At 39.5% G+C, this 24876-nt stretch overlaps 1 protein-coding gene across 2 annotated transcripts; it reads left to right on the top strand.

Annotated features, from left to right (window-relative positions):
- Positions 1-360: 360 nt before the first annotated feature.
- On the top strand, positions 361-17159 carry LOC117568370 (membralin). Of its 2 annotated transcripts, XM_034248972.2 has the most exons (14): positions 361-589; positions 660-880; positions 959-984; positions 1084-1166; positions 1232-1471; positions 1532-1737; positions 1792-1957; positions 2019-2181; positions 2247-2304; positions 2364-2447; positions 2517-2649; positions 12926-13025; positions 13293-14010; positions 15120-17159. In XM_034248972.2, exons 2-14 carry the CDS (start codon positions 865-867, stop codon positions 16022-16024), a joined length of 2898 nt encoding a protein of 965 aa, XP_034104863.1. In that variant the 5' UTR covers positions 361-589; positions 660-864; the 3' UTR covers positions 16025-17159. The 2 variants fall into 2 exon arrangements, with proteins under 2 accessions (XP_034104863.1, XP_034104861.1); XM_034248970.2 differs by having other exon boundaries at positions 660-984; positions 15120-17158.
- The last annotated feature ends 7717 nt before the right edge of the window (positions 17160-24876 follow it).

Below are 24876 nucleotides of genomic sequence, written 5' to 3'. Positions count from 1 at the left end.
AATGAATAAAGAAATCACAACCACCAATCAATGTAAAACTAAATTAAACGACATTCAATGTAGCTTATTTATAACATATGGAAACGATGCATTGAGATATTTAATTTCGTACATTGGTTTGCAGAAAATACAAATAAAAAACTGATTCTTAAAACGCTTTCTGTGTTCTTTCTCTTCCATTGCTAAAGCTTTAATGTTCGAAAAAGCGCAAATCGCGCGCCACATTTTCAGTGTTGTAAAAAGCCCCGGGAACACAAACAAGTTGGTAGCACTCTTTTGCTGTGACGTCATAAGTATACAGTAATCCATGACAATTTTGAATATATTAAGCATATATTTTACAAACGATGTCTAGTTTTTAACTTGATTGACAATGATATTAATTAACTAAATCGGAAGTCTAGTGAATTTACGTTGTTTTATTATTACTATTTGCAACTCGTTACTTTAACTGTTGAAAAATTATTTTTAAGTATTTTCTTAGTATATTTTAACTGGAAGTGGTACATTTTTATAAAGGTACATTTTGCGTATTAATCTTACGGCCACACTGGTAAGCTGCAGCAACAACAAACAATTCACAATAATGGTAGGTGCCTCTGTCTTTTGCTATTGCAATTTGAGTAAGTTTTATTAAATTGCTATAATCCTTATATCAGCAGACTATTGAAAATTAGGCGAAGGTGTCACGAGTCACAGCAACAGACGCCACACGGGGAACAACAACCACATAGCAATTTGGGGGACGTTGACGTTGCGGAAGACGGTCGTCGCTTAAAAGATACGGAAGTATTTTTGGTGCTGAAAACTTGATTAAACACTACCTTGGAGCTAGTGATCAGCGACTGATCAGCGTACTGAGCCATGGCCGATGCAGGAGGTATTGCCGAAAATGCGGCTGAAATCGCAGTTGTCAATGCAATCAATAATATCAATGGGCGCAATCGTATCATTGCAGGTGGACTTGGGGGTGGTGCAGGGCAGGTAAGAAGCAGGTCAACACACACTCACTCATACCGACACATGCTTGCACACGCACACAGACGTATTAAAATGCTGCTTATCTTTGTTTCCAAAATGTAGAATAACATGATGAATATGCGAGATCGACTATTCCATGCGATTTACTTTCGCGTTGCCGCCACCTACGCAGAGCTAGTGCCACGGCAAGTATCTAATCAACATGTGTAATCCCTTATTATTAATTGATATCTCTTTATCTCGTACGCAGCAAGGTGCAATTGGCCATTGAGTATCTGCTGCTTCTCAAGGCGTTGGTCTTCTTCTTTACACTCGTCTATGTCCACACGGCCTTCATAAAGAATCCCTGCTCGTGTCTGCAGGAAGTGCAAAACTGGCCACGAGACGGCGTCATAAGAGTGGAGATCATACCATATCTTGCGGAGAAACGTGCCATTTGGGAGGGTATCAAGGCCGACAAGCAGCTGCTGCAATCACTTAAGCATACTTAGTGCGTAAATACTGACGAAGTTAATTAGTTCAGCTAATTAACGCCTCACTTTGTTTGCAGTCACTACGATGTGGGACCGCAAACGCTGGACAATCACAATCGACTGAGACGCTATGAGGCAATACTACGGAAACTTGGCGCTCCAGTGCGTCCTGTGCGCGCCTACAGCAATGAGACGCTTTATTTTTACTTTGAGGCCATCAATCTGCTGGACAACTATGAGCATCCCAGCGCTATACCGTTGAAGACGGAGGACGATGATGATGGTAAGTCGGTAACTTTATAGAGACTACGTTACTCATTTTCAAAATCCTTTCTAGACGAGCAATACATTGTGGAGTACTCGCTGGAGTATGGACATCTGCGTCTTTCGGCGGCTACCCGTAAGCGTCTCAATATACCCGTCTTAACTGTCCAATTAGATCCGAATACGAACAAGTGTTTTGGCGACAAGTTATCGCGATATTTGCTCAAACGTTTGCTGGGGTAAGTGGGACAGTTGACAGCTGGTCAAGCTCATTTGATGTAACCTGATTGCCCGTTGCAGTTACGATGATTTGCTAATGGCCTCTGTGCGCACAATTGCCGAGAAGGAGGACAACAAGGGATATTTGCGCAACGTCATCACTGGCGAGCATTATCGCTTCGTGTCCATGTGGTGGGCAGCTTGGAGCAGCTATCCAGCTGCCTTGTCTGTCATGCTGCTCTTTGTATGTCGCTGGTTGTACTTTAAACTCTTGTCGTTTTCTATTAATTGTATGCTTTTCATTTCCAGACGTTTTCGGTGTCAATGCTTTTGCGTTACTCGCATCATCAGATCTTTGTGTTTATCGGTAATTAACCAAGGCATTTGAACTCTAGTCACTTTTTAAATACTGTCTTGATCTTTTAGTTGATCTGTTGCAAATGCTGGAGTACAATGTGTCGGCACGTTTTCCCATTGCGCCACTCTTGACGGTCATTTTGGCGCTAGTAGGTGTGCATTGAACGAATTATTTTGAAATCGCTTGCAAATTGTCACTAATTTGTTGCATTTTTTTGTCAGGCATGGAGGCCATCATGTCTGAGTTCTTTAACGATACCACAACGGCATTCTATATTATATTGATTGTATGGATCGCTGATCAATTCGATGCCATCTGCGTGCACACAAGCATCACAAAGCGTCATTGGCTCAGGTGCGTAGACACAATTTTGCCGTCTATCTGTCTGTCTGTCTTATCATTTATTTACTTTCTTTTGTTGCAATCATTGTGCAATTGTCTGTGTCAAGAGAGAGATAGAAGAGAAATGACAAATTCAATTACATTAAGTCGAACGCAATCCTTTTGGTGTCCAGCTGCTGCTGCCCCAGCACTTAGCAGTTCATTTCGTTTGGGGGTTTGTTACTGTTGTTGTGGTTGTTGTTGTTGTACTTCACACTCTCAGAGCTGCTTCCCTGGAACAATTCGTTTTGTTTGTTCGTTTTTCGCTTTCGTTTTCGTTTCGTATCGTTTGGTTGTTATTTGAAAATTAACTTGGCTTGCGCAAGCCTCCCCCGGGGCCAAAGCAAATCGACCAACACCAACCAAGACCACTGCTCTATGTCCCCCTTTCCCCATCCCCATTCCCCATCCCCACTTTGGTGCAGAGAACTGAATTTCATCACTTAAGTTAACAAGCGTAACCCAAGCTCTGACTGCTTCTTTCTATTCTCTGACCCATTCCCAACTGAGCCGCGCCATTAGCAAACATTTAAATAAACTTGTTTGTAATATCTGCGCATAGGAAACGAAATAAGTGAAAACATGCCAAAAAAAAAAAACGAATGAAAAGGCTACTTAGGAGTGTGCTCGACTGCAACATACCTGTAAATGCAGCTGAATATTTGAACTATAACATATATACTTCAAATAATTCTAATGATATTAAATCATGATATAATTTAATGCAGATGAAGAGAGCAGGATAAAATCCATGGCAAATCTGCGTAGCAACTACACGATTCTTATAACTAATTTTAGGTGCAGCTAGCTATTTTATTTATAAAATATATACTTCAAATAATTATTATAAACATTTCAAATGCTGCACATTATTTATTGGTTAAATTTTATGCAGTTTAAAAGAGTTTGATAAAGTTATTAAGCAAACTTTGATCTGCTTAGAAACCATACGATTATTATAATTAAATTTTCAACACATTGAAAAGTCACTTACCACAAAATTATAATGCCCATCTAAACCATGTGTAGCGCCTATAAAAAACACATACTTCTCGTACTCTCTCAACTGCTCTATAAACATTAATGACCACGCACGTCACAACAACAAAACTCAATCAGGCCGCAGGAAAAACAACTGCTGTTGCCTCAGTTGCTGCTGCCGTTTTCCCCTTTTACATATTTTTTCAAGTGAAAAGTCTACACTAAGGAGTGATGAAAGGGGACAGTGGGAGAGGGGAGGGATTGATGCGGTGGTAACTGGCGGCTACTTTGCGGTTTATTGCGCGCACTTTGCATAATTTAGAAGCTGGCGCGGAGCTAGAAATTATTTTTGGGTAACTGTCTGCCTGCCTCCCTAAACTGTCCTAACTCCCTCCCTCCCTTCCACTTGCTGCTCCCTCTATGCATCACTTTTCATTTTTGAGAGCATTGAAGGCGGACTCTCGCATCAATAATTCAAAAAGACACTCGAGTATTCCCTTTATTCGTGCCATTTGCCGCCAGTTTTGCGTTTATGAGTGCCATTAGATATTCATGTGCCGGCATTTATCAATCACTATTCTCCCCTCACTCCCACAGCATCCCTTGTATCCCTTGCATCCCCTCCTCGCCACCACTTGTTCGCTTGTTTTCGTGTTGATTTTGCGTAATTTGCGCCTGAATTAAAAGGCTATCAATGCGGCTTGGTCAATACAGCTGTTTGGGTCCACTTGTCCTATTTATGTTCATTAAACATTCATTGCCGCAAATCATTTTCAATTTTCTCCCACCCTATTGTGGCCTGTGCTTCTCCTCCTCCCCACTCTCTCTCTCACTCTCTCGCTCTGTCTGTTGCCTCTCAACTTTAAGCTGGCTTTGCTTTAGGCTCTGCAGCTTCCTTAAACAAGCTGCTTTGATTTAACAACGAGTTCCTTAAAGATTTCATAAGTTTTGTTAATTTTAGAGGGCAAGTTTTGCCAAAAACTGCTTGCGTGACTTGAGGTTATAATGTGTCTGTTATATCTGCGTGATTTTATGGTTAATTATATAATCTTTTCGATGTATGTATAATAAGTGCTTAATTGCAAAGTTTTAGATTCGAGTAGAGTCGACAAACTCTGTAAATTGAGACAAAGATTTTGCAATATTTGAATTTATGGTTTATTGTATATTTGATAAATGCCTCCTAATTTTAAACACTTTAATTTCAAACTTATGTAAATCCAAATTGCTTGCAAATTTAGTTTCATCTTTGCCACAATTTGTAGCAACTCATTCAGCCAAAATATATCATTTTCTTTGCCAATTTTAAATATTTGTTATGTTATTATTATGCCACGTTTTTTCTGTTGTATAGAAAATGTTGTGACTGCTTTATTGATTCTTTGCGAAAAATCAAATCAATCATAAATGTTTAGAGCTGGGAGAGTGGAATTCTTGGGTTTTGTGACCGCAAAAAACTGATTGTTGTTGTGAAAGGAAAGTTTTGGAAAATGTTTACCTAGGAAATGAGCATTCCCAGTTTATTTTGGGATGCATTCATAACCAGATGAAGCAGGGGAAAAGAATGGCAAAGAAGCATATGCAGATTTAGTCCCAGCCTTTTTGCTACTTGTTTCCTTCTAACTCCTGCTGCTCTTCCCTCTTTTTCCCGGTCGGACGTTGGCTACAAGTAAAAATTAATTTTGTGAAAAGTCAAAACATATTGGCAGAGCTCATCATACACACACATACACTGAGAACGTGTGTGTGTGGGCTGTGTACTTTGGTACGGTTTAATTTTGCTGTTATTGACCGCCTGAAGCAATCGCAAAAAGGGGCAGAGAAAGTTGCTTCGCTTTTCTCCCCTTCTGTGTGATTCTTGCTTGATGCTGCTGCTCCGACTTCTCCTGCGGTTATGGGTTATGGGTTAGCATCCTGACTGCTGCGCAATCCTTTTTGCAACCCAGAGGCTGCTCCTGCTCCTGATGCTGCTGCTTGCTGCGTACATCCTGTGTTTGCCCTGTCTGCCCAGTTTTTGGGTTGCCTGTTTGCGGTTAGCTGCCATTCAAGTTTGCCATTAAAGTCATTTGCGAAATCTGCGCAGAAATGTGTGTGTGTGTGTGTGAGCCACAATTAGTCTCTCTCTCTCTCTGTCACAAAAACTGCAATGATGCAGCTTAACTCCCACTCCCGCTCCCCCTTCTTCTCCGTCTCCCATTCCACGTTGATTGTGTTTTGGTATTTGGGCTAATTGACTGCCGACGTCAGCGACTTTTAAAGTGGCATCAAAGCAGCGACTCGTTTGTGGCACGTTTAAAATAACGCTGTTAATCGCCGTTTAACGAGCCGGGCGCCAAAATGTATAGAGCCACATAATTTGGCACCCCTTTTCATCCTCAAACTGCTTGGTTACCTTGAGTTCCCCCCTTCATGCTCCTTACTTCAACTCTCCTCTGACTTTTGCCCTGTGGCTTCGATGTGCCGCGTAATGCTTCTTTTGTGCTTAAATCTGGTTGCCACGGCACGGCGCAGACAGCGACGACACGTATTAAATGAGCTGCAAAAGTGTGTGCAGAAAGATGCTGCTAAAAGCCAGCCCAAGCTTCAAGCGACAAGCTACCAGTTACAGCAGCTAAGAGCTCTAAGAGTTGGGAGCTGGAAGCAGGCAACAACATGACTGCCGGCTACGTACGCCACGCGAGAGTCTTGCGCAGATTGTTTGTCGCTGCTGTTGCTGTCGCCTTGTGCTCCGCGGCCAGACGGACGGACAGACAAAAGGGAATTGCGTGGCATCGACAGCGACGACGACGACGGTGGCGGCGACGGCGGCTTCAAAGCAAATTTTATCAGGCCAAAAAGGGTTTGAGTTTGGCGTTTTGGGTTGCGGGTTCAAGTTCGGGTTCAGATTCGGGCTCGGGTTCGGATTCGGCTTGTTGTAACAGTCGCAAGTTTGCCGCGCGCGTTTCAAGTAGCTGCCACCACTCCTCTTGCCACTCCCCCTCTCCGCCCACCTCGTTTGGCGGCCAGCATAATCTTTTGGCTGCTGCTGCGCCTTTTGCTCGGCTGTTGTTTACACGCTTGTTATGCGTACCTACTTACAAATAAGTATGCTACACATACACATCAAATATATATATATATATATGGATGTACATCTACATCTATATTTTATGTATATATATAGATTTGTGTGCTTGCTTGTTATGCCCGTCATTTATATTGATAGTAGGGTGTATAGCAAGGCTGTCGACAGATAAATTTGATTTTAGAAGAGATGTTCAGATTTATTTTCGATGCCACAAAGCGAAATAAAATGCACAAATTATTAACAGAAATTGAATGATGATGGAAAACATTTCGCGTACGACACTATCAAAAGTGAAAAACATATAGCTCTTGATTAGCACTTTAATTAGAGCTAAGAATAATTTTGTATTTATTTTTCTGTTTAAAGATAATTTCAAAAACAAATTTCCTACAATATGTAGTTTAATACAATTTCTTGAACAATCGAACTAAACTTAAGCCGTCCTTAGAACATTGAACTATAATATTGTTTAAACGCTTTCTCATAAAATGAAATTTATTTATTTAAATTTTTTCCTCAACTATTGGTGAAAGTGCTTGAACTTTTTTTACATATAGAAGATTCGAATAAGAAATTGTTATTTGAACAATTTCTTCAGCTAACAGCGATAGCAACTACATATATTTTAAAAAAATTAAAACAATGCAAACTAAGAGCCAAAAGACAGCCAGCAAATATTTAAATAAAATAAGTAAGACTTGCTTTAATATAGTTGTTATTTTAATGTATACAGCTTCTTGATGCTTTCCTCTTTTTTTCAAGTCTATACAAACCCTTTATATTATTGTAGATCACTCATCTATATTTTTGTCTATTTAATACTCTCTAAAAATGGCCAACGGGTATCTCCGAGTCAATCACTCTCCTGGCTTTAACTTACAAGCTTGTTATTGTTGCCAGAGTTGTGCTTGGGGTTCGCTTGGGTTGCCGTCACTTGGCTCCTAGGTGGCACTCAAAGGTGGCGGTTTAGCCTCGACATCAACGTCAATGTTCAAGCCATTGGCAACGCGCATTGCTCCGTCCCCCTCTTCCTTCCCTTCCCCTCTTTTGAAGCCCGTCAGTTCATGCGGCCTTTTGCCCTTCAACCCTTCACGCCGTGGCAGCCCTCCGCGCGTTGCGACTGCTGTTTGCTGTTTTTCGTGTTGATTGAGATCATGTTACGCAAAGTATAATTGCGTCAAGTTTGTTTTGCTGCCATAACTTTTGTCCGCGAGCCAACGCCTCGAACCCAATCCTCATTCTCTCTTCCATTCGCCATCCAAGTGAAATGCCAATGCCTGAAGTGGCTTGCCCACTCTTTTGGTGTGTGTGTGTGTGTACACGCTTGTTGTTCAAAGGTGCAGTTGATGAGTGTTCATAACGAGGCAAAATCGCTTCATTGTTATACGCATATAGTGGCTTGGCTGGCTGCCTGTTTGTTTGCTTTTTCTTTGCGTTCGTTTCTTCTTTTTTTATTTTTTATTATTCTCTTCTCTTTTTGCTGTTGTTGTTGTTGTTGCTTGTTTGTTTGTTTATTTCGTTGTTTGTTTGCCAACGTGGCGTATGCGCAACGTGCCCTTCTATGCAAAACGAACTGCTTGAATTTATGCATAAAAATGGGTCGTTTACACGCATTTATCAATGAATATACATTTCCACACACACTCCAACACACTCACATGCAGTAGTACTTTAGTTTTGTTATATTTCAATTAAGTGAATCACGAATTCAGAAAAATAGTTTACATTTGTCACGTTTCACAACAATTGTCAGAGAGCGAGAGCGTGTGTTAATTGATATTCTGCAGCTTCAATCAATTTGTTACTGCATATCATCAATAACATCGCAAAACGAACGAAATATACAGACTCGTATGTCTAGACAGCGCAGTGGGCGCATTTTATTCCATTGTCATATTTATGCAAATAAACAATTATGCAATATGCAAATTTTACAAGAATTACTTTGAGCTCAACAATAGATCAATTTAATTAATTTCAATGGTACTTTTACTTAACGTTTAATACGAAACAAGAGTTCGCTTTTAATAACTTCTAATTATATAAATTTATGCTGAAAAGTAGGCAACATATGTTACACTTTTCTTGCGTATACGTAATATGCAGGGCTGGCTGTAGTCTTTTAATTAATAGTGTTAACAGTCGGTAAACCACTTTGATAATTGATTTGATTTATTCTAAACTTTTTCTGATTTTTCCAGTTTCATTTTATGAAAATCGAATTAAATTAATTATATAAGTAGTAGAACAAATTTGAAATTAAATATACACCTCCAAAATTTAAAATTCCGCTAAAAAAATGTTATTGAATTAATACTATTCACGTTTTTCTAATTTAAATTGTATTATGTTAATAATTAACTAAATTATCTAAACAAAATTAGTTTTTGTAATATTCATTAAAAGAACAGAAAGAATCACATAATTTGTGATAAAAAAAAGTATAAATTAAAATTGGTGTTATTTTTATATCACAGGAATATTTATCAAATTCTATATTTGCTACGAATTTAATATGAAATTTTCTATCAATATTTGGAAAATTTTCTTTCAATTATAAGTTTTAATTGTTGTAACTATTATTCGAGACCAATTTAAATATGCTTAAAGCTCATATATAAATAATTTAGCCGTAAGATTGGCTAACGAATTTTAGATGCAATTCGAATTGTTGATGAAATTTGTATCTTTGTAAGTTATTGATTATAATTAGACTGTTCCATTCTGGTTGAGAATATAAAAGGAACTAATTTCTAATATAATAAGTGCAACACTTTTAATTACAAATATTAATCTTCTTCTAACTTTATAACAACTGGCTTGCAATGAAGTTCACCTTAATATCATACGATATGTAGAATGTTATTCATTGGCAAATCACAGTTAACATTTTTATCAAAGATTAGCAGACATTTTTGGCAAAAGAGCAGACAACATAATTACTGTTTGGCAGCATAAGAGCTTAGCTAAAGTTGTGCTACACTTGGCTGGGAACGTTTCGTGGAAGATGTTGCAACAAGTGCTGGCATTTATCGCAGCACTTTAACCAAATTGCTTGGATTAATGCAGCAGCAAGCACTTTGCTCGCGTCATATTTATAACCATTTCATTCAATCGGTTTAACCAATATGCTAATGCTGTGATGTGTGTTGTGACGCACTTTGAGCTGATGTGTGAGCTTCGTTAAGGTGTGTGGCACAAGTGTTTGCTAGCTCATTGGGCACTTTAACCATTATTCGCCGCCCTTTGCTGCAGATGCATCCCTTTTGCAACTGCAACTGCAACTGCAGCTTCATCTTCATCTTCATCTTCGTCTGTGTCTCCTCTCAGTCATCGTTGCCGCTTGCCTCGTTTGCTGGCGACAAATAAACACTTGTGACGCTGATCGGATCAGCATGCTTCATACCACTTCCTATCTACTGCCTTTTTTTCGCACTCTCCCTGACGCACCTTGAAGCAAAGCTGTCTGCGTGTTGTTTGCTCTGGGGCTGCTTATTTAACCATGCAACGTTGCTGTTGCTGTGGCCGTTGCCAACACACACACACAGACAGACACACACATGCAACAGTTGTGTTGACAGAGTCCTGCCGTTCAGTCCCTTTTCTACCCGACGTTTGTTGGCGTTGCAACATCATTTGCCCTCATTTCCGTTCGGTCGAAGGATATGAATGCCAATAGCACTTCCTTGGAGCACATCCGTTGCGACACGCCGAAGATGGAGCAGCAGTTGTGGCACGAGCAAGGGGCAGGAGGGAAGAGACAGGGGCAGGACTGCGGCACGAGGTTGTTCCGCCCGCTTGGCGCTTGTCAACGCTACGCTACATTAGGAAAACGAATGAAACGGAAACGAACAAGCGATAAGTGTTGTCTACGTGTCGTTCGCTTTCACTGTCTCCACTCGAGTGCCTGCTGCTGCGTGGGGGGAGAGCGCGGAAATTGCTGCAAGGCTCTGTGTGTGAGTGTGGCACGATGTGTCCATAATGTTGCCACCCGCCTATGAAAAGGCTTACCCACCAAATAAGTGTCGTGTGTCTTCATTTGTCGCTGTCGATTGTGATGTTCGTTCTCATGACTGTCTCTCTCGCTCTCCATCTTGCTCTCTCTTTCTCGGTGTGTGTGCACAATCAACTCAAATTAAATTCAATAACATAACTCAATCATGGCCATGCCCTGCCCATATCCATGTGATCCACACCCACACGCAACGACAACAACAACAACGATGTCCGTCCGTTGTCGTTGTAAAAATAAATTAAAGTTGGAATTCCTTCGGACGCTCTTTGATGACTGTCCGACTTCCTCGCTGTCTCTGTCTCTCCATCTCTTTGGCTGTTTATGGTTATGCCCATTGTCCATCGTCCAGCTGCTTATCAATAAAGCCAGCGTCGCAATCGCCATCGCCATCGCCATTGCTTCGTTTGTCGCCGCGTGTCGCTCATTGTGTTTATTATTTGTTGTCTTTTCGCTCGCACAACAATTCAACTAACAGCGGCCAGCAATTATTTATATTATTAAATCCTCTTGAGTGTGTCCTCGCCATTGTGTGTTGGCACTTGTTGTTCTCCTCTTTCTCTTCTTTCCTTTTTTATATACTCTCTTTCCTGGCTAGACCACTCGACGAGTCATTCATGCGGCACAGTCGACTCCTCTTGGCAATTTGACCGAGTTTCACAGCAGTAAACTTGTTCAACTTTTCATTATTAACAGCCAACAAAATTTATTGATAGTTGTGAACTTTGTTAGCAAGAGAATCTGCTGATGTTTTTGTTGTTCTTGGAAAAGCGATAAAAAGGAGTTAACTACTGTAAACTAAAGGCACTTTTCTTTAAACAAAACCAACAATTATGAACATTTTTGGAGAAAATTTTAAGCTATTTAACTTTTCTTTTAATTGAGAATCAGTTACAAATGAAAATAGAGCAACATTATAGATATAGAGAAAGCTAGCTAGATATAGAGATAAATAATGTAGTAATATAGATAATAAAACATCAAAGCAGCTATCAACTATTTAAACAACTGTCTAAATAAAAAAGAGCATTCATGTCTTAAAAAATAAATTATATTGAACTAATGCTTCACTTTTTTGATCATGATAAACTTTTAGCAGAAGATGAAAGCAATATAAGAATCACAAATTACTTATTTAATATATAATATATATATATTTCTTAAAAATTATACAAAATTTATTATATATGTACATATATAGACACTTTTGATTAAGAAAAACTGTTAGTAGAAGGGGAATGAGGAGGACAAGAGAAGCAGGAGAAACACAAATCGAAGAGCTACTAAATGATGAAATGATAATTTTAATATTTCCTTATAGAAGCTTAAATTGTAATAAAGATCCTAAATCGAGCACAAAAGCAATAAAAAAGCACAAATTGTAGAGTTTAATCTTAATTATACAATTTACTTATTGTTTAAACAGACAGATTGTAAATAAAAGAAGCGAGAAAAAAAATTATTAGTAAAAGTTAAGAGAAATAAAAGAAGCATAAATCGAAGAGCTGCAAATGATTTAAAATATATTTGTAATATTTTCTAATAAAAGATTAAACTGTAAGATATAGCCTAAATAGACTCCGAAAGCAATAAGAGAAGCGCAAATTGTAGAGAAATTATATTGTAAGAAATTATATAAAATATATGTCTAATATTCATTAAGATGAACCTAAACTGTTAAGCTTTAAGTGCCTTAATTATACAGAGTATTTGGTAGTCGATCAGCTGAGTGAGCAATTGTCATAAGTGTTATTGTTGTGCCTCTGTTGTCAGTCGAAGGCGTTACTTATGTCATAGATGTCTGCGTGTCCTGCTGCGGTCCGCTTGTCTGGCTGTCTGACCCATTTCTTTACAGCTTAGCTGGCATTTGCACAGGCGAGTGAAAAACATTTGAAGGACGGGCTGTGGGGAGGCAAAAGTAATAAAAATAGAAAACAATAATTTGTTGCTTTTTATTTTAGCAATATTTAATAGAAAGCCATCGAAGAACGTTGGCTATCAACTGCAGAGACAAACTCACACACTGAAAATACTTACATAACTCACATATTTCTTGACGAGGGTTTGACGACTCCTTCCTCTTTCCCCCCTCCGACACACACACTCAGGAGGATATATTCCATTAGAATTTAAGAATGTTGTTGCTGTGCTGTTATTGATATTAATTCAACTGTTGTGTTTGCTTACAGATTCTTCTACCTATATCACTTTGCGTTCTATGCGTATCACTATCGCTTCAGTGGACAATATCGTACATTGGCGCTGCTCTCCTCCTATCTATTCATTCAGGTAACTATGGATGCATTACGCTTTGTCCTTTGTCGCTTGTCGGCTGCCGGCTGTCGGTTGCTTGCGCAACTGACGCCAGTTTCCGCCTGTCAACTGCATGACAAATTATCCAGCGCATTATTCTCCACCGACTGTCGCTCGGACTGTCTATTTGCCTGCTGCCTGTTCTGTGCTGTTCAGCTCTACTCACGTGTAGACAGCAGCAGCTCACGTGTCAGCCAACTCATTGCATAACTCAACCCGATCCCACTTCTCTCTTTCTTGCAGCACTCGATGGTGTTCTTCTTCCATCGTTATGAGTTGCCTGCCATTATGGCACAGCGTCATGTCTTCTTCATTACGCGAAATCAACTAAATGCAGCAGCTGGTGGCGCAGCAGCGGGCGCAGGAGTCGCAGGAGCAGCAGCAGCTGGAGCTGCAGCTGAAGATGGAGCTAGAGCAAGAGCAGGCGCTGCTGGGGATGCAGCAGAGGCGGGACAACAGGCGGCTGTGCAACGTGCGCGTGTCATTGTAACGCGACTCTTTCGTCAACTGGCTGCACAGCGACAGGGACAACAACAGCAGCAAGCTGGAGCTGCCGCTGGCGGTGGAGCTGCTGATGCAGCTGGAGCGGCAGAGCCACAGCAACAAGCTGGAGCAGACAATGCAACGGGTTTCGGAAATTTGAGACGTTTGCCGTTGGTTGGACGCTGGTTGCAACGTGGACCGCAATTCACGACCGTGCGTCGCGTGTTTTTGGGCCAGGGTCATGGACCTGTGCAAATGATGCATGTGCGTGTTCAGCGCATCAATGTGGCTGACATCCCTGGGCTGCAGACGCGTGCAGCTGCCGCCGCTGTAGCTGCTTCAGCCGCAGCAGCAGCGGCAACAGTTGCTGCCACGGCAGCAGCCGAAGCGGCCCAAGCAGCAGCAAATGCGGCAGCAACACTAACAACCACAGCAGCGCCAACATCCTCACCAATTACACCAACAACACCAAGCGAAGGTAACTAAAACTTATCGAGCATTGCGAATGGGAAACTTTTGCTTGCAGTTCATTGCGCTTAATTGGCGGCTTTAACTCTTAAGCCTGGCCCAAACGATTTTTCGGCCAAAATGCCACAAATAACGATGGTCGCGTTGGCATGGCAATGCAACGCCACACTTGCCACATGCCGCATGCCACACATCGCACACCCCACATCCCACACGTGTGTAATCGAGCGAAAGATAAATTTAAATATTCGTTTAAGCTGCACTCGAAAACGCAGTCAGCAAATGGGAAAATGCGAAAAACCCAAATAGAAGAAGCGATTCAAATAATGTACAGTCGAGCTTCCTAACGACGAACAGCGTCAATTTTATATTTAAATTTAATATCTTCAACATATACTTGATTTTAGTGGACTGCAAATAATGTTCAGCTTAAAAGTATGCAATACATTTTTAATCCGCAGCTTGCATCTGTTAATTGACAGCTCGCTGTTAATAACATAAACAGCTAACATTAGAAATCATTTTAATATAACAGCTTAATAGTAGGCAACACATTTTAGAAAATCCTTGCATAGCTGCAGCTTAAAAGTGGGCAACATATTTTGTGAAGGCATTAAGTGAGGAAATTTTGTTATGAGGATTTGAAATTTCCGCTGGCATAAGCAATTTTTGTTTGAATTGAAAAGCTGATTACATAGAGTTGCATTCGTTATAGCAAAGTTTGACTGTAGCAAGCAGCATGTGTAAAAAATCAGTGGCAATAAATGTCAAAGAGGCGCCGCACTCGAACATGAAAACAGTCAATATTAACGATATAAAATATAAATATGTGCAACCCATACCATACTCCAGTCGCCCCTGGGCAAATCTCTCACTCCACTTTGTAGTCTATTTTCCTTTTTCGTATTTTTTTCCCCCGTTTCATTTTATTGTATTTATTTTCTTTCTTTTTTTGTATGTTAACAATAATATGAAATTATTTCTCAATTCGCTTTGCGAAAAAGTATTTGAGTTGAGAACGAGCGAACGAATGTTTTGTAGATTGTAACGCGCCTGTCATTTCCTGTTTTATTTTCACTTTATTTCATTGCTAACTTTGCCATTCTTTGCATATTTTAGATGTCGAATCAAATCATGGACAAGGACGATGCGAAGCACCAGCAACGGCAACGGCAACAGCAGCAGCAAGAACGATAAACAGCATCAATGATGCAGGAGCAACTGAGCAGGGGATTGAAGAGAAAAACACTGGAGCTGGGGCAGCAGCGGAAGCATCTGAAGACAAGCAGGAGCTGGGGCATGAGCTGGGGCATGAGCTGGGTTCCAATCTAGGGCAGGCAGCCGTGCCCAAGACTTTGAAAAATCTAAATTCCGCTACGGCGGATATTATAAATATGCCGGATACAACAACAACAGCAGCATCAGCAGCAAAAACTATTGCAACAACATGGGTTAAGGCTGAGGATGAGAATGAGGCTAAAGCGGAGGCTTTTGGTCTGCCATTGGCAAAGCAATTAGCAAATAATTTGCCATCTCGAAGCACGCAGCAGACGCAACCGTCAGAAGAGAGGCCAGGTGAAAACCAGAGCAGTCCACTGTTGCATGCCCAAAGCATTTCCACTGACCAGCAAAAGGAGCAGCAACCATCAACAACAACAACAACAATTAGAGAAACATCTGCCGCCTCTACAGCGACGTCAAAACAATCCAGAGCAGACGCGAAGGCTGAGCAAAAGCAGACTGCGACTCAGCTTGGAATTGAGTTTGAGTTTGAGTTGGGGACCGAGTCCAAAGCCAACGCAAGCACAATGATGGATGGCAGGCAAACAGTTGATTTTATAGAAGGCGACAGCTTCACGTCAACAGCAAATTACAACGATGTCGACGCCATTGCAAACCACATAGAGAAGGAGTCGGAGAAAGAGTCCGAGGAGCGGGAGAAACAGGGGGAGCTAATGAAAACTCTACCACATACATCAAACCAAGTGACAAGAGCAGCAGAAGCCGCAGCAACCAACAACTGAATAAGAAAGACAAACCCACAATCCACCCCCATCCCAAAAATAGAAGTGGAGAAGGAGGGAAGGGGGAATTGTGTACGGCAATCCCGAAATACAAGATGTTAAACAAGCATGAAAACAGCTAGTAAATTTTAGATAATTTGTCTGGTGTACTTATGTCTAGATCATGCAAGCTGTCTGCGAATGAATGCGACTGTGTGTGTGTATCTTTATGAATGAGTGAATGGGTGTATGTGTGTGTGTGTGTGTAATGTGTGTGGCTAGACAACATTTCATATGTGGTTGCATGCTAAACTGTGTTACTTAGTAATTTTTAACTACTAACTAATGTGTTATACTATTTTATTTTGGGGTATCATCCATGGCAACGACGAGATGCGAGGCGATGCGATGCGACGCGGCGTGATTTTAATTAGCAGCGAAACAAGTCCAGCAACAAATGTATTTTTACTTTCCTATCATATGTCACATGAGCATGCAACGTGACGCAAATAAATTTACAGTTTATTCATTTATACATTTATAGCTAGTCGCTTAGCAAAATCCTGAATAAAGTATATATAAAAAAGAATGTGAGGAAAACACAATTTCGATGCGCTTTTCTGCTGGGCTTTACACAGTTAATGAACTAATTTTAATGCAAAAGGAAATGTTATATGTTTTAAGTTAATATATATGCGAGTATATTCTTTTATTTGTTATTGGTTATGCGCCAAATGAAATTGGTTTGTCTTTCCTTTGAGCAACAATACAAAAAACATATTTCATATTGCATTTTATTCCCTCCAAAAACAAAGAAGAGTGCGGTAAATGTATGTAAATAGTTTGCAATTGTCAAATATTAAATTGTCTATAAAGTCAGATTATTATTATTATGATTTTTTTGTATATTAATAATAAACACGTTTCGTTTGACTGCAACGACGCGTGCTGCAAGTTAATTAAAAACTTTCAACTGATTTGTATTATATTTCATTTAATTTCACCTCTGTGTGCGTGCTGTGTGAGAGTGTGCGAGTGTGTGGGTGTGCGTGTGTGTGTCACACAACATTTGCTGAGACTTTCAAATTAAGCAATTAAAACAAAAGTTGTCTACTGTAACATTTTCACAGTCTCTTGATGTGAAGCGAAAAAAACCCTTCTTATACTATATGTAATATTACAACTTACTATATTATAAATATATACATAAACTATACAATTTATCACTTAAAATAAATGCGTAATTTATTGGGAAGGATAAAAGAAGAATAATCTTGAATTCACCTTTGATATGCTACACATAAAAAGGGCTCTTTAAAAGTAAGTATACGCACTGTGAACCTAATTGAAATTAAAGATAAACAAATTATGCGCCATCAAGAGAGCTGAAAGTTGAACTTGATCTGCATATTTCGGTTTTCGCATTAACTTTGCAAAAGCAAAAACACAAAGTAAAAGTAATAATAATAATAATAATAATGATTATGATAACACCAGACACAGGGACGACGTTTGGCAATCTCTTTCGCATGTCTGTCTTAAATGCTCAAGTCAATGCTTAGCTTTAGCTGCTGATAGATTTTATGCATGCCAATGTCTCATGCTTATCCCCAAACCAAACGGCATTGGCATCATCGCCGTCATCATCATCATCATCATCTTCATCGATATGTTGGGAGTTGCCCGCCGAAAAGTTTATGGCAAAGTATGTAAATAAAACAATGCAAATGTCTGGCGAGGCACATCACGGGCGTAGCTTGTTGCTAGAGATTGCTACTCTCCCTTCTCTCCCACCAAAAAATTGAGCAACTGAAGCAACGAGCAACTGGCAACTGGCGCTGTCAATGCGCATTCCTTCCAGTTCGTTGATGTGAGCCGAGCCGAGGCAAGCCAAGCCAAGCATTTACAATAATAAACAAGGGCGTCGTGTGCGAGACTTCAGACGTCAGATGTGCGTGTTTTTGTGGTGTGTGTGGTGTGGCATCACGCTTGGCATCGCGATACCGAAGGTGGTTGCAAGACACTCCTGACTGCGAGCAAGGTGAGCCTTTGATTAACATCTTAACAGCCAAAAAAAGAAAACACATTCACACACAAAATGAGTAACCTTATCAATACAAGAATGTGTATGAATATGATGGCGTCGTCTTTTACTCATCAACTTATTTGCTTATTATTTGCTCATTTGTTTCGGCATGAGAAACTTTTCAATAAAAGATGCGAATGTTGTCGCAACACAAAAAATAAACAAATCATTTGCATATCATTAATGCAAATCATACTCCCTCCGCTTCCTGTTCTTTGTGTGTGTCACAATGTGCGTGAGAGTGTAAGTGTGTTGGTGTGTTGTTGTGTGTGTTTTCATTATTAAAAGGCTTGTCATACGAGGCAGCAACATCCAGCCAACATTCTATTTCAGCCAGCTCAGCCATCCGGTCTTTAAATGCGGCTGTTAATCACAAGTCAAACAAAACGTTGCATACTTTTCGGCGGCGCCAGCTAATTATACAATATGTGGTGTTCTGTGTTGTGCTGTGCTCTGTGTGTGTGTGTGCGTCTGTGTGTGTTATGGACATATGTTTGAAATGAATCTTAATTAGCTCTTTTGTTACACACAAAGCCGCAGGCACACACACACACACAGAAAAGGAATATTATGTGATACTTTCTATTAAAGTCAATTTTCGGGGCAATGTAATTCAATAATTTACTGAAGCTTAACGAAGTTTTTCTGCCTCCTGCTCCACACACACACACACATACACACACGCGTCTCACGTGGCCATGTCATTTGTATAGCTAATATGTCCTTTCATGAAAAATATCCTTTGAAGTGTCAAATAGTGTAACAAGTCGCAATTATCGCTTTGATTTACACACACAGAGCATAATTAAGAGAGTGCCAGCAACAACAACAACACACACGCACACACGTTATGTAACTGTATACCGTATATATATATATATGTTATATTTGTGATTTTACCTCGAGTCATTGTAATCAATCTTCATGCGAAACTTGCGTAACAAATTGTGAGCTCAAAGTTCAGTTTATTGATGACTTTAACACATAATTGATGTTACTTTTTTTATTCTGTATTTTTCAGTTTTTGGTATTTGTAGAGCGAATCTTTGTTAACTACGTGTATTCTCAAGCAATAACAGTTGAATCAAGCACGTTATAGCTACGAGCATACACGTGGCCATATCAGATTGCCATGCATTTTCACTTGTGGTCACTTTGCTTCATTCACTTTTCTCTCTTTCGCTTTCGCTTTTGCTGTTTTTTAATTTTCATCAACTTACCCAAAGGCATCCAATTGCTGCTCTCTCTCTGCCAGCTGGTTAGCTATTTAACTGCAGGGTTTTAGTTTTTTTTTTGCCTCTTAGTTGGCGGTTTTGTGTTACGCCTGATATGCCTAATAATGCCCCAGCCGCAAAATTAATTGCACTATAATTTGTAATTAAGTTACAGGCCAAACACGAACATGACCAGGACGAGCAGCCAGCAGCGTCAGGTGGAGTAGAGAGTGGAGAGTGTTGTTGTGGTGGGCTGCTCATAAAATGCGCACAATACGCGATGCCTAGGGGGAGGAGAAGGAAGAGGAGGAGGAGGAGGAGGCGAAAGGCAACTCGAAACATTCTGTGCCTGTTGTCCAAGGGTTGTCTTCTCTCTTCCGCCCAGCACTTGGTGTTTTGGTATGTGGCCGCTGCGTTGTTTCACTATAATTAATTAATTACATTACACAAACTTGCTGTCATCATTGTTGTTGGCGCTGCTGTTGTTGCAGTTGCAAAGTGTAATGAACAGAAGCAGCGAGTAGCAAGCAGCAAACAGCGTATTATGGAGTAAGGATAGTTGACAACCATCCGCAATGTCACTTTCTATAAAATTAAGTTGTTTCGCAATCAGCAACTGCACCTTAGCTCTCTCTTAACTCTCATCTCGTCTTGCTTTCACTCTCTCTCTCTCGCTTCTCTGGCAATTATTTTGCAATTTGGTGGCTGGGCAAAAGCCAATCAAACAACTTTCTGCCAACAAAATGCAAAATATATATAAAACTCAATTACTGCGTAGACATAGAGAAAGAGAGGCAGAGACAGAGAGAGAAAGAGAGAGAGCATGAGAAGCGCACGCGACTGGGCGTAAAAATGCATTAAAACTTATGGATTCTGGGATGCGCAAAAAGTTGAGCAACACATTTCAAGCTAATTAGCAGGTGAAAAGCGCTTTCCACATGAGACTCGCATGGCATTAATTACAAAATTTGTCTGTTTATTTCCGAGTCTCTCGCTGTCTGTTTGCCAATATCAAATTGTTTTCTTATATCTATCTATTTGTTTTTTATATATGTTCTTGTCGTATTTTTTTTGTTTTATTTGATGTCGTGTGTATTTCAGTGCCGTCGGCACAATCTGCGTCCTTTTTCTTAACGGTTGCCTTGTCTCATGTTGCCACGTCGCCACATCTTCTTCTGTGGTAGCTGCTTCGACTGCTGCGACTGCTTTCGACTGCCCCCGAGGTTATTGGTTCGAAAATAAATCGCGCATAATGCCGCATAGCAGAGCAACATCACGAAGTATTTGCACTGCGTGACAAACAATTTGTGCCAACATTGACAGACGCTGACATTGCCTCGAACCTCCCTTCCCCCTTCCCCCTTCTCCCAATCGAAATGCCCAGACTCAATCGCAATCGTAGTCGGAGTCGGAGTCGCAGTCGTTGTCAGTTTCGCATTCGCATTCCAATACGCATCCTCTCATACTCATCCTTGTGCTTCCGTTTCCTCCTCCGCCAGCAGCAGCTCAACTTGAAATTGCATCATTGGCATTGGCCACGTACGTGTTGCTGGCCGGCTCGCAACTATTTGTGTTGTGCCTCTGCGAGAAATAAGACAATAAGAGACCAAGAGTGAGACAAACTAAAAGAAGCAGCATCAAGCTTTAGCTACAGGGAAGAAGAGAGAAAAGAGAGAGAGACAAAGCAAGAGAGCTGTGTCAATATTTTCTTTTCGTTTGGCGACCGACGCGCGCTAATTGAAAAATCATTTGCCAAGTTTAATTAAGCGAGCGGCAACAACTGCACTTTTTGCCACAAATATTGGATTTATGCAACAAAGTGCAAGAACACAATCAAATAACCAATGCCAAATGGCAAATAACAAATAACAAAAATCATACAAATACAGCACAACACATTTCGTTCGTTTGTTATTCAGTTATTTGTTATTCTTACTAGATAATGATATTCAAATGATGGCGCGGCTGCCAGCGCATATATCCATTCGCTAATGTGACACATGAATTCATTTCCAACTTTGATTTATGCAAAAATCTCAACAACAGCCTAATAACAACAGAAAATAAGAAAATAAAAAAAAAAAAAAAACAATGAATCTCGTGCAGAGTAAACAAAGTATGCAAAATTTTTGTAAAAAGCAAAGGCAACTTTGATTTTGGGTTTCACATTTGAAGTTCTGGTTCGTTGGGTTCGATTTCGATACATGCTTTGGGGTCTGTTCTGTAGTTTATCCTGCCTCTAAAAGACCGCTCGTTGCACGCATTTTTCGCATCATTTTGGTAAAATATTTACCCTGTCGCATGGTGCAAAGAGTTGCAGACACAAAGCAAATATTTGCATAGCTAATAAGCAGGAAACGTTTGCTCAAATATCTTAAGGAAAATTAGTGTAACTTCTTCTTACAAATAGCCACCACATCGTTACCTTTACTTTACTCTTTACACACATTAATCTTAATGCTCATGAATCATTTCAGACAGCGTTGGAGAATCGCCGCATAAAAGTCGCTTAAAATATATCTTTGCGCATTTGGCAAAGAACTAATTTGCAGACTGACTTTAAATAAAATTTTATTTAAATTTAGTGCAATTTTATATTTACTATAAACTTGAATATTTGCTTTTAAATATATCTTTAAGACTACGAATTTTCAATGCACTTTTACATTAACTAAAATATTTGATATACTGAATTGCATTTACCCAACTTCATTCATTAACAATTTTCTATTATATTTTAAAGCATTGCTATATCTTTTTAATGGTTGACATTTTCGAGACATCTTTATGTCGACTAAAATATTTTGCTTACTGAATTTCATTTACCTAAATTAGTTTATAAAGAAATGTAGCTAGTTTTATTGTATTATTAAATCTTATTGTCTAAGTTTTGCATTGTTTTATTATAATTACTGCAGCCCTTTTCAAATTTAATATCATCCCACAAAAATGCCCTAAAAAGTATGCTACAAAATGTTCGCTAATGCCATAATCTTAAGCTAAGCTCAGCAGTCTTCAGTGCCATTGATTAAATGCCTAACTGGCAGTTTTTTGGCCACTTTTCACCTGGCAGACAGACATTCTGGCTTTAAGCTGCTTAAAGTGCGGACAAACTCGCAGCTCCAACTCCTTTCTTTTGTGATGATGGGTTTAACCCTTTTGTGTGTGCACAGAGTAAACGCGGTGAATAGTCGTCAGTCGGTGTAGTTGTTGGTTGTTGGTTGTTGATGATAGTCTGCTGTAGTCTGCGCTACTGTAAACTGTGCACTGCATATCAAGTTAATTAAAACGCATTCATTCAAAGTGCCAGCAATGCAAAATTGCAGACACTTCTGTCGCTTCCTTTAGCAACAATTCTGTCGCTTTCTTTCTTTCTTTTAGTTTTTTGTCCCTCGAGTGGTAAGAGAATTTCTCCTCTCTTTTTGTTATTTGGGGTCATGTTTGACTGGGTCATTTGCACAGAATTGCGCTCAATCAGTGGGGAGAATGTTAAGGGGATCGTTTATTAATTATGCAGAGCAGTAACTGTTGCAACGAAAGCAACAAACATGCAAATTACGTATACGACACCGACCAGGCGAATGGTTAATTAAATAGAACCAAAAGCTGCACAATACAATGCTGATTAGTCTATGGCTATTCATAAATACAAGTAGCAGCAGTAGTGGCAGCATGTGTGACTGCATGCCACATGCCACATGCCACATGCCGCATGCCACAGACTCGTAAATACCAAATGAAATGAGCTTACCTCAGCTCTCAAGTGCTAATGGTTAATGCGCATCATTCGGATCAGGTGTGCCATAAAGGCAATGTCTGTGTGTGTGTGAGTGTGTATTGGTGTAGATGTGTATGTGTGTGTGCTTGAAGTATTTAACGTAGTCGCATTAATACGCTTCAATAACTGAATATAATTGATGTTTAAAAACTCGCACAAAAGTTACGATAAGTATTTTGCCAACACAAGTATATATATATATATAGATGCGTATATATTTACTATATATCTATTGAAAATACTTTATGCTTTTGTCATAAGATTTTGTGCGTCTCGCAGCTGTAACCTTTCCCTTCAAGTCTCAGCTCAACCCACGCCATGCCCGCAAAATCCATGTCCAGCAACCCCCCAAAGCGTTGTTATTGTGATGTTATGTGCGTGCGTGTGTGTGTGTGAGTGTGTGTGTGCGTTGTGCGTGTATAAGTCAAACATTAATTGGCACTTAAGGGCATTTAATGGTCACATGGAGCGCCAGTCGATGTATTTTGATTTTGTTGCGCAAAAATTGAAACAATTTTGATGTTTTTCTCGCATTTTAACGATTGATTGAAAAGTAACTAGCGAAAAATATCATATTTATAGTACATACATGTAAGTGGCCATTACTTCTACTTACCACACTCTGTGTGCGTGTCTGTGTGTGAGAGTGTGTGTCTGTGTCTGTGTTGGTCTTTTACTTACTTGCAGGAAGTTTGGCTTATAACTTCAAGCGCCATATATGAATAGTTGCCATTAGTTTTTAATTACAGCAGCTGAAAGCTCATGTTTACCGTGTGTATGTCTGTGTACTTTGTGTATGTGTGTGTATGTTTGCGAGTTAATCTCGTAACTAAGCTGATTTTGTGTTAAATAACAGTTGCTGCGGTGTTAATCCATTTGTTCAGCTAGACAAATTGCAAATGAAAACTCGAAAACTCAAAAGAAGCGACGAAAGAAGCGAATGAAGAAATAAAGCGAGAAGTGCGAAGGAACAACAGGAAACTTAGTCTATGTTTGTTGGTGTCGCTGTCGCTTTGTCTCCTCTCCCTGACTTTGTCTACGTTGGCGACTTTCTCTTTGTGCTTTAGTTAATTTCTTTTCCTTTTTGGACTAATGAGTTTTAGCTTTAATTAACTGAAAGGCTCCAAATGAGCGCTCGTCACAACTCAATTACTCTTTTGGACAATTGCAGGCGATCATTGATCATTGAAATGCTGCTGCAAGTTTGCAAGTTTAAGAACAAGTTTGAAAAGAACTCTTCATCAAAACTCTTCTTAAAAGAAAATAAAAGAACTGATGTTCAAGGAAGATTTTCTCAAAAATTCGAAATAAAACAGAAGCTTAAACTACAAAAATAGTTGAAGGCCGCTTTTTATTTCAAATTAGTTTGGTTGTACAACTACTTTATCTTCAAAAACAATAAATTAAAGAGCACAATAGAAAACTTTTTGAAATTGTATTGCCTACTCGTTCTGTTTTTCTAGCTGACACTTAAATAATTACATAGACAAATTAAATGCGAAATTAAAAATAACATTAATTTTTTTCTACCTTTTTTTTCTAAATAATTTTGTTATTTCTGAATGTAATAAAAGTTAAATTGTGAAGCAGCAGAATAATTTTAGAAAGTATTTTTCTTGCTATTTTTATATAACAAATAGTATTTAAAAACATAGAAACTGTATAAATTTAGAATTGTTATTAGAATTTTATATATGATTTCAATCAATTTTAAGTTAAGAGCAGCACAACTTGTAAGCAAAGTGTATGCAATTTTAAATACAAAGTGTGGCTTCCTAAATTCTTTTACTAATAA

The sequence above is a fragment of the Drosophila albomicans genome, chromosome 3, assembly GCF_009650485.2.
Source record: "Drosophila albomicans strain 15112-1751.03 chromosome 3, ASM965048v2, whole genome shotgun sequence".
Lineage (NCBI taxonomy): Eukaryota > Metazoa > Arthropoda > Insecta > Diptera > Drosophilidae > Drosophila > Drosophila albomicans.
Note: the sequence above shows the minus strand (reverse complement) of the source record. Positions and strands in the feature narration are given on the sequence as shown.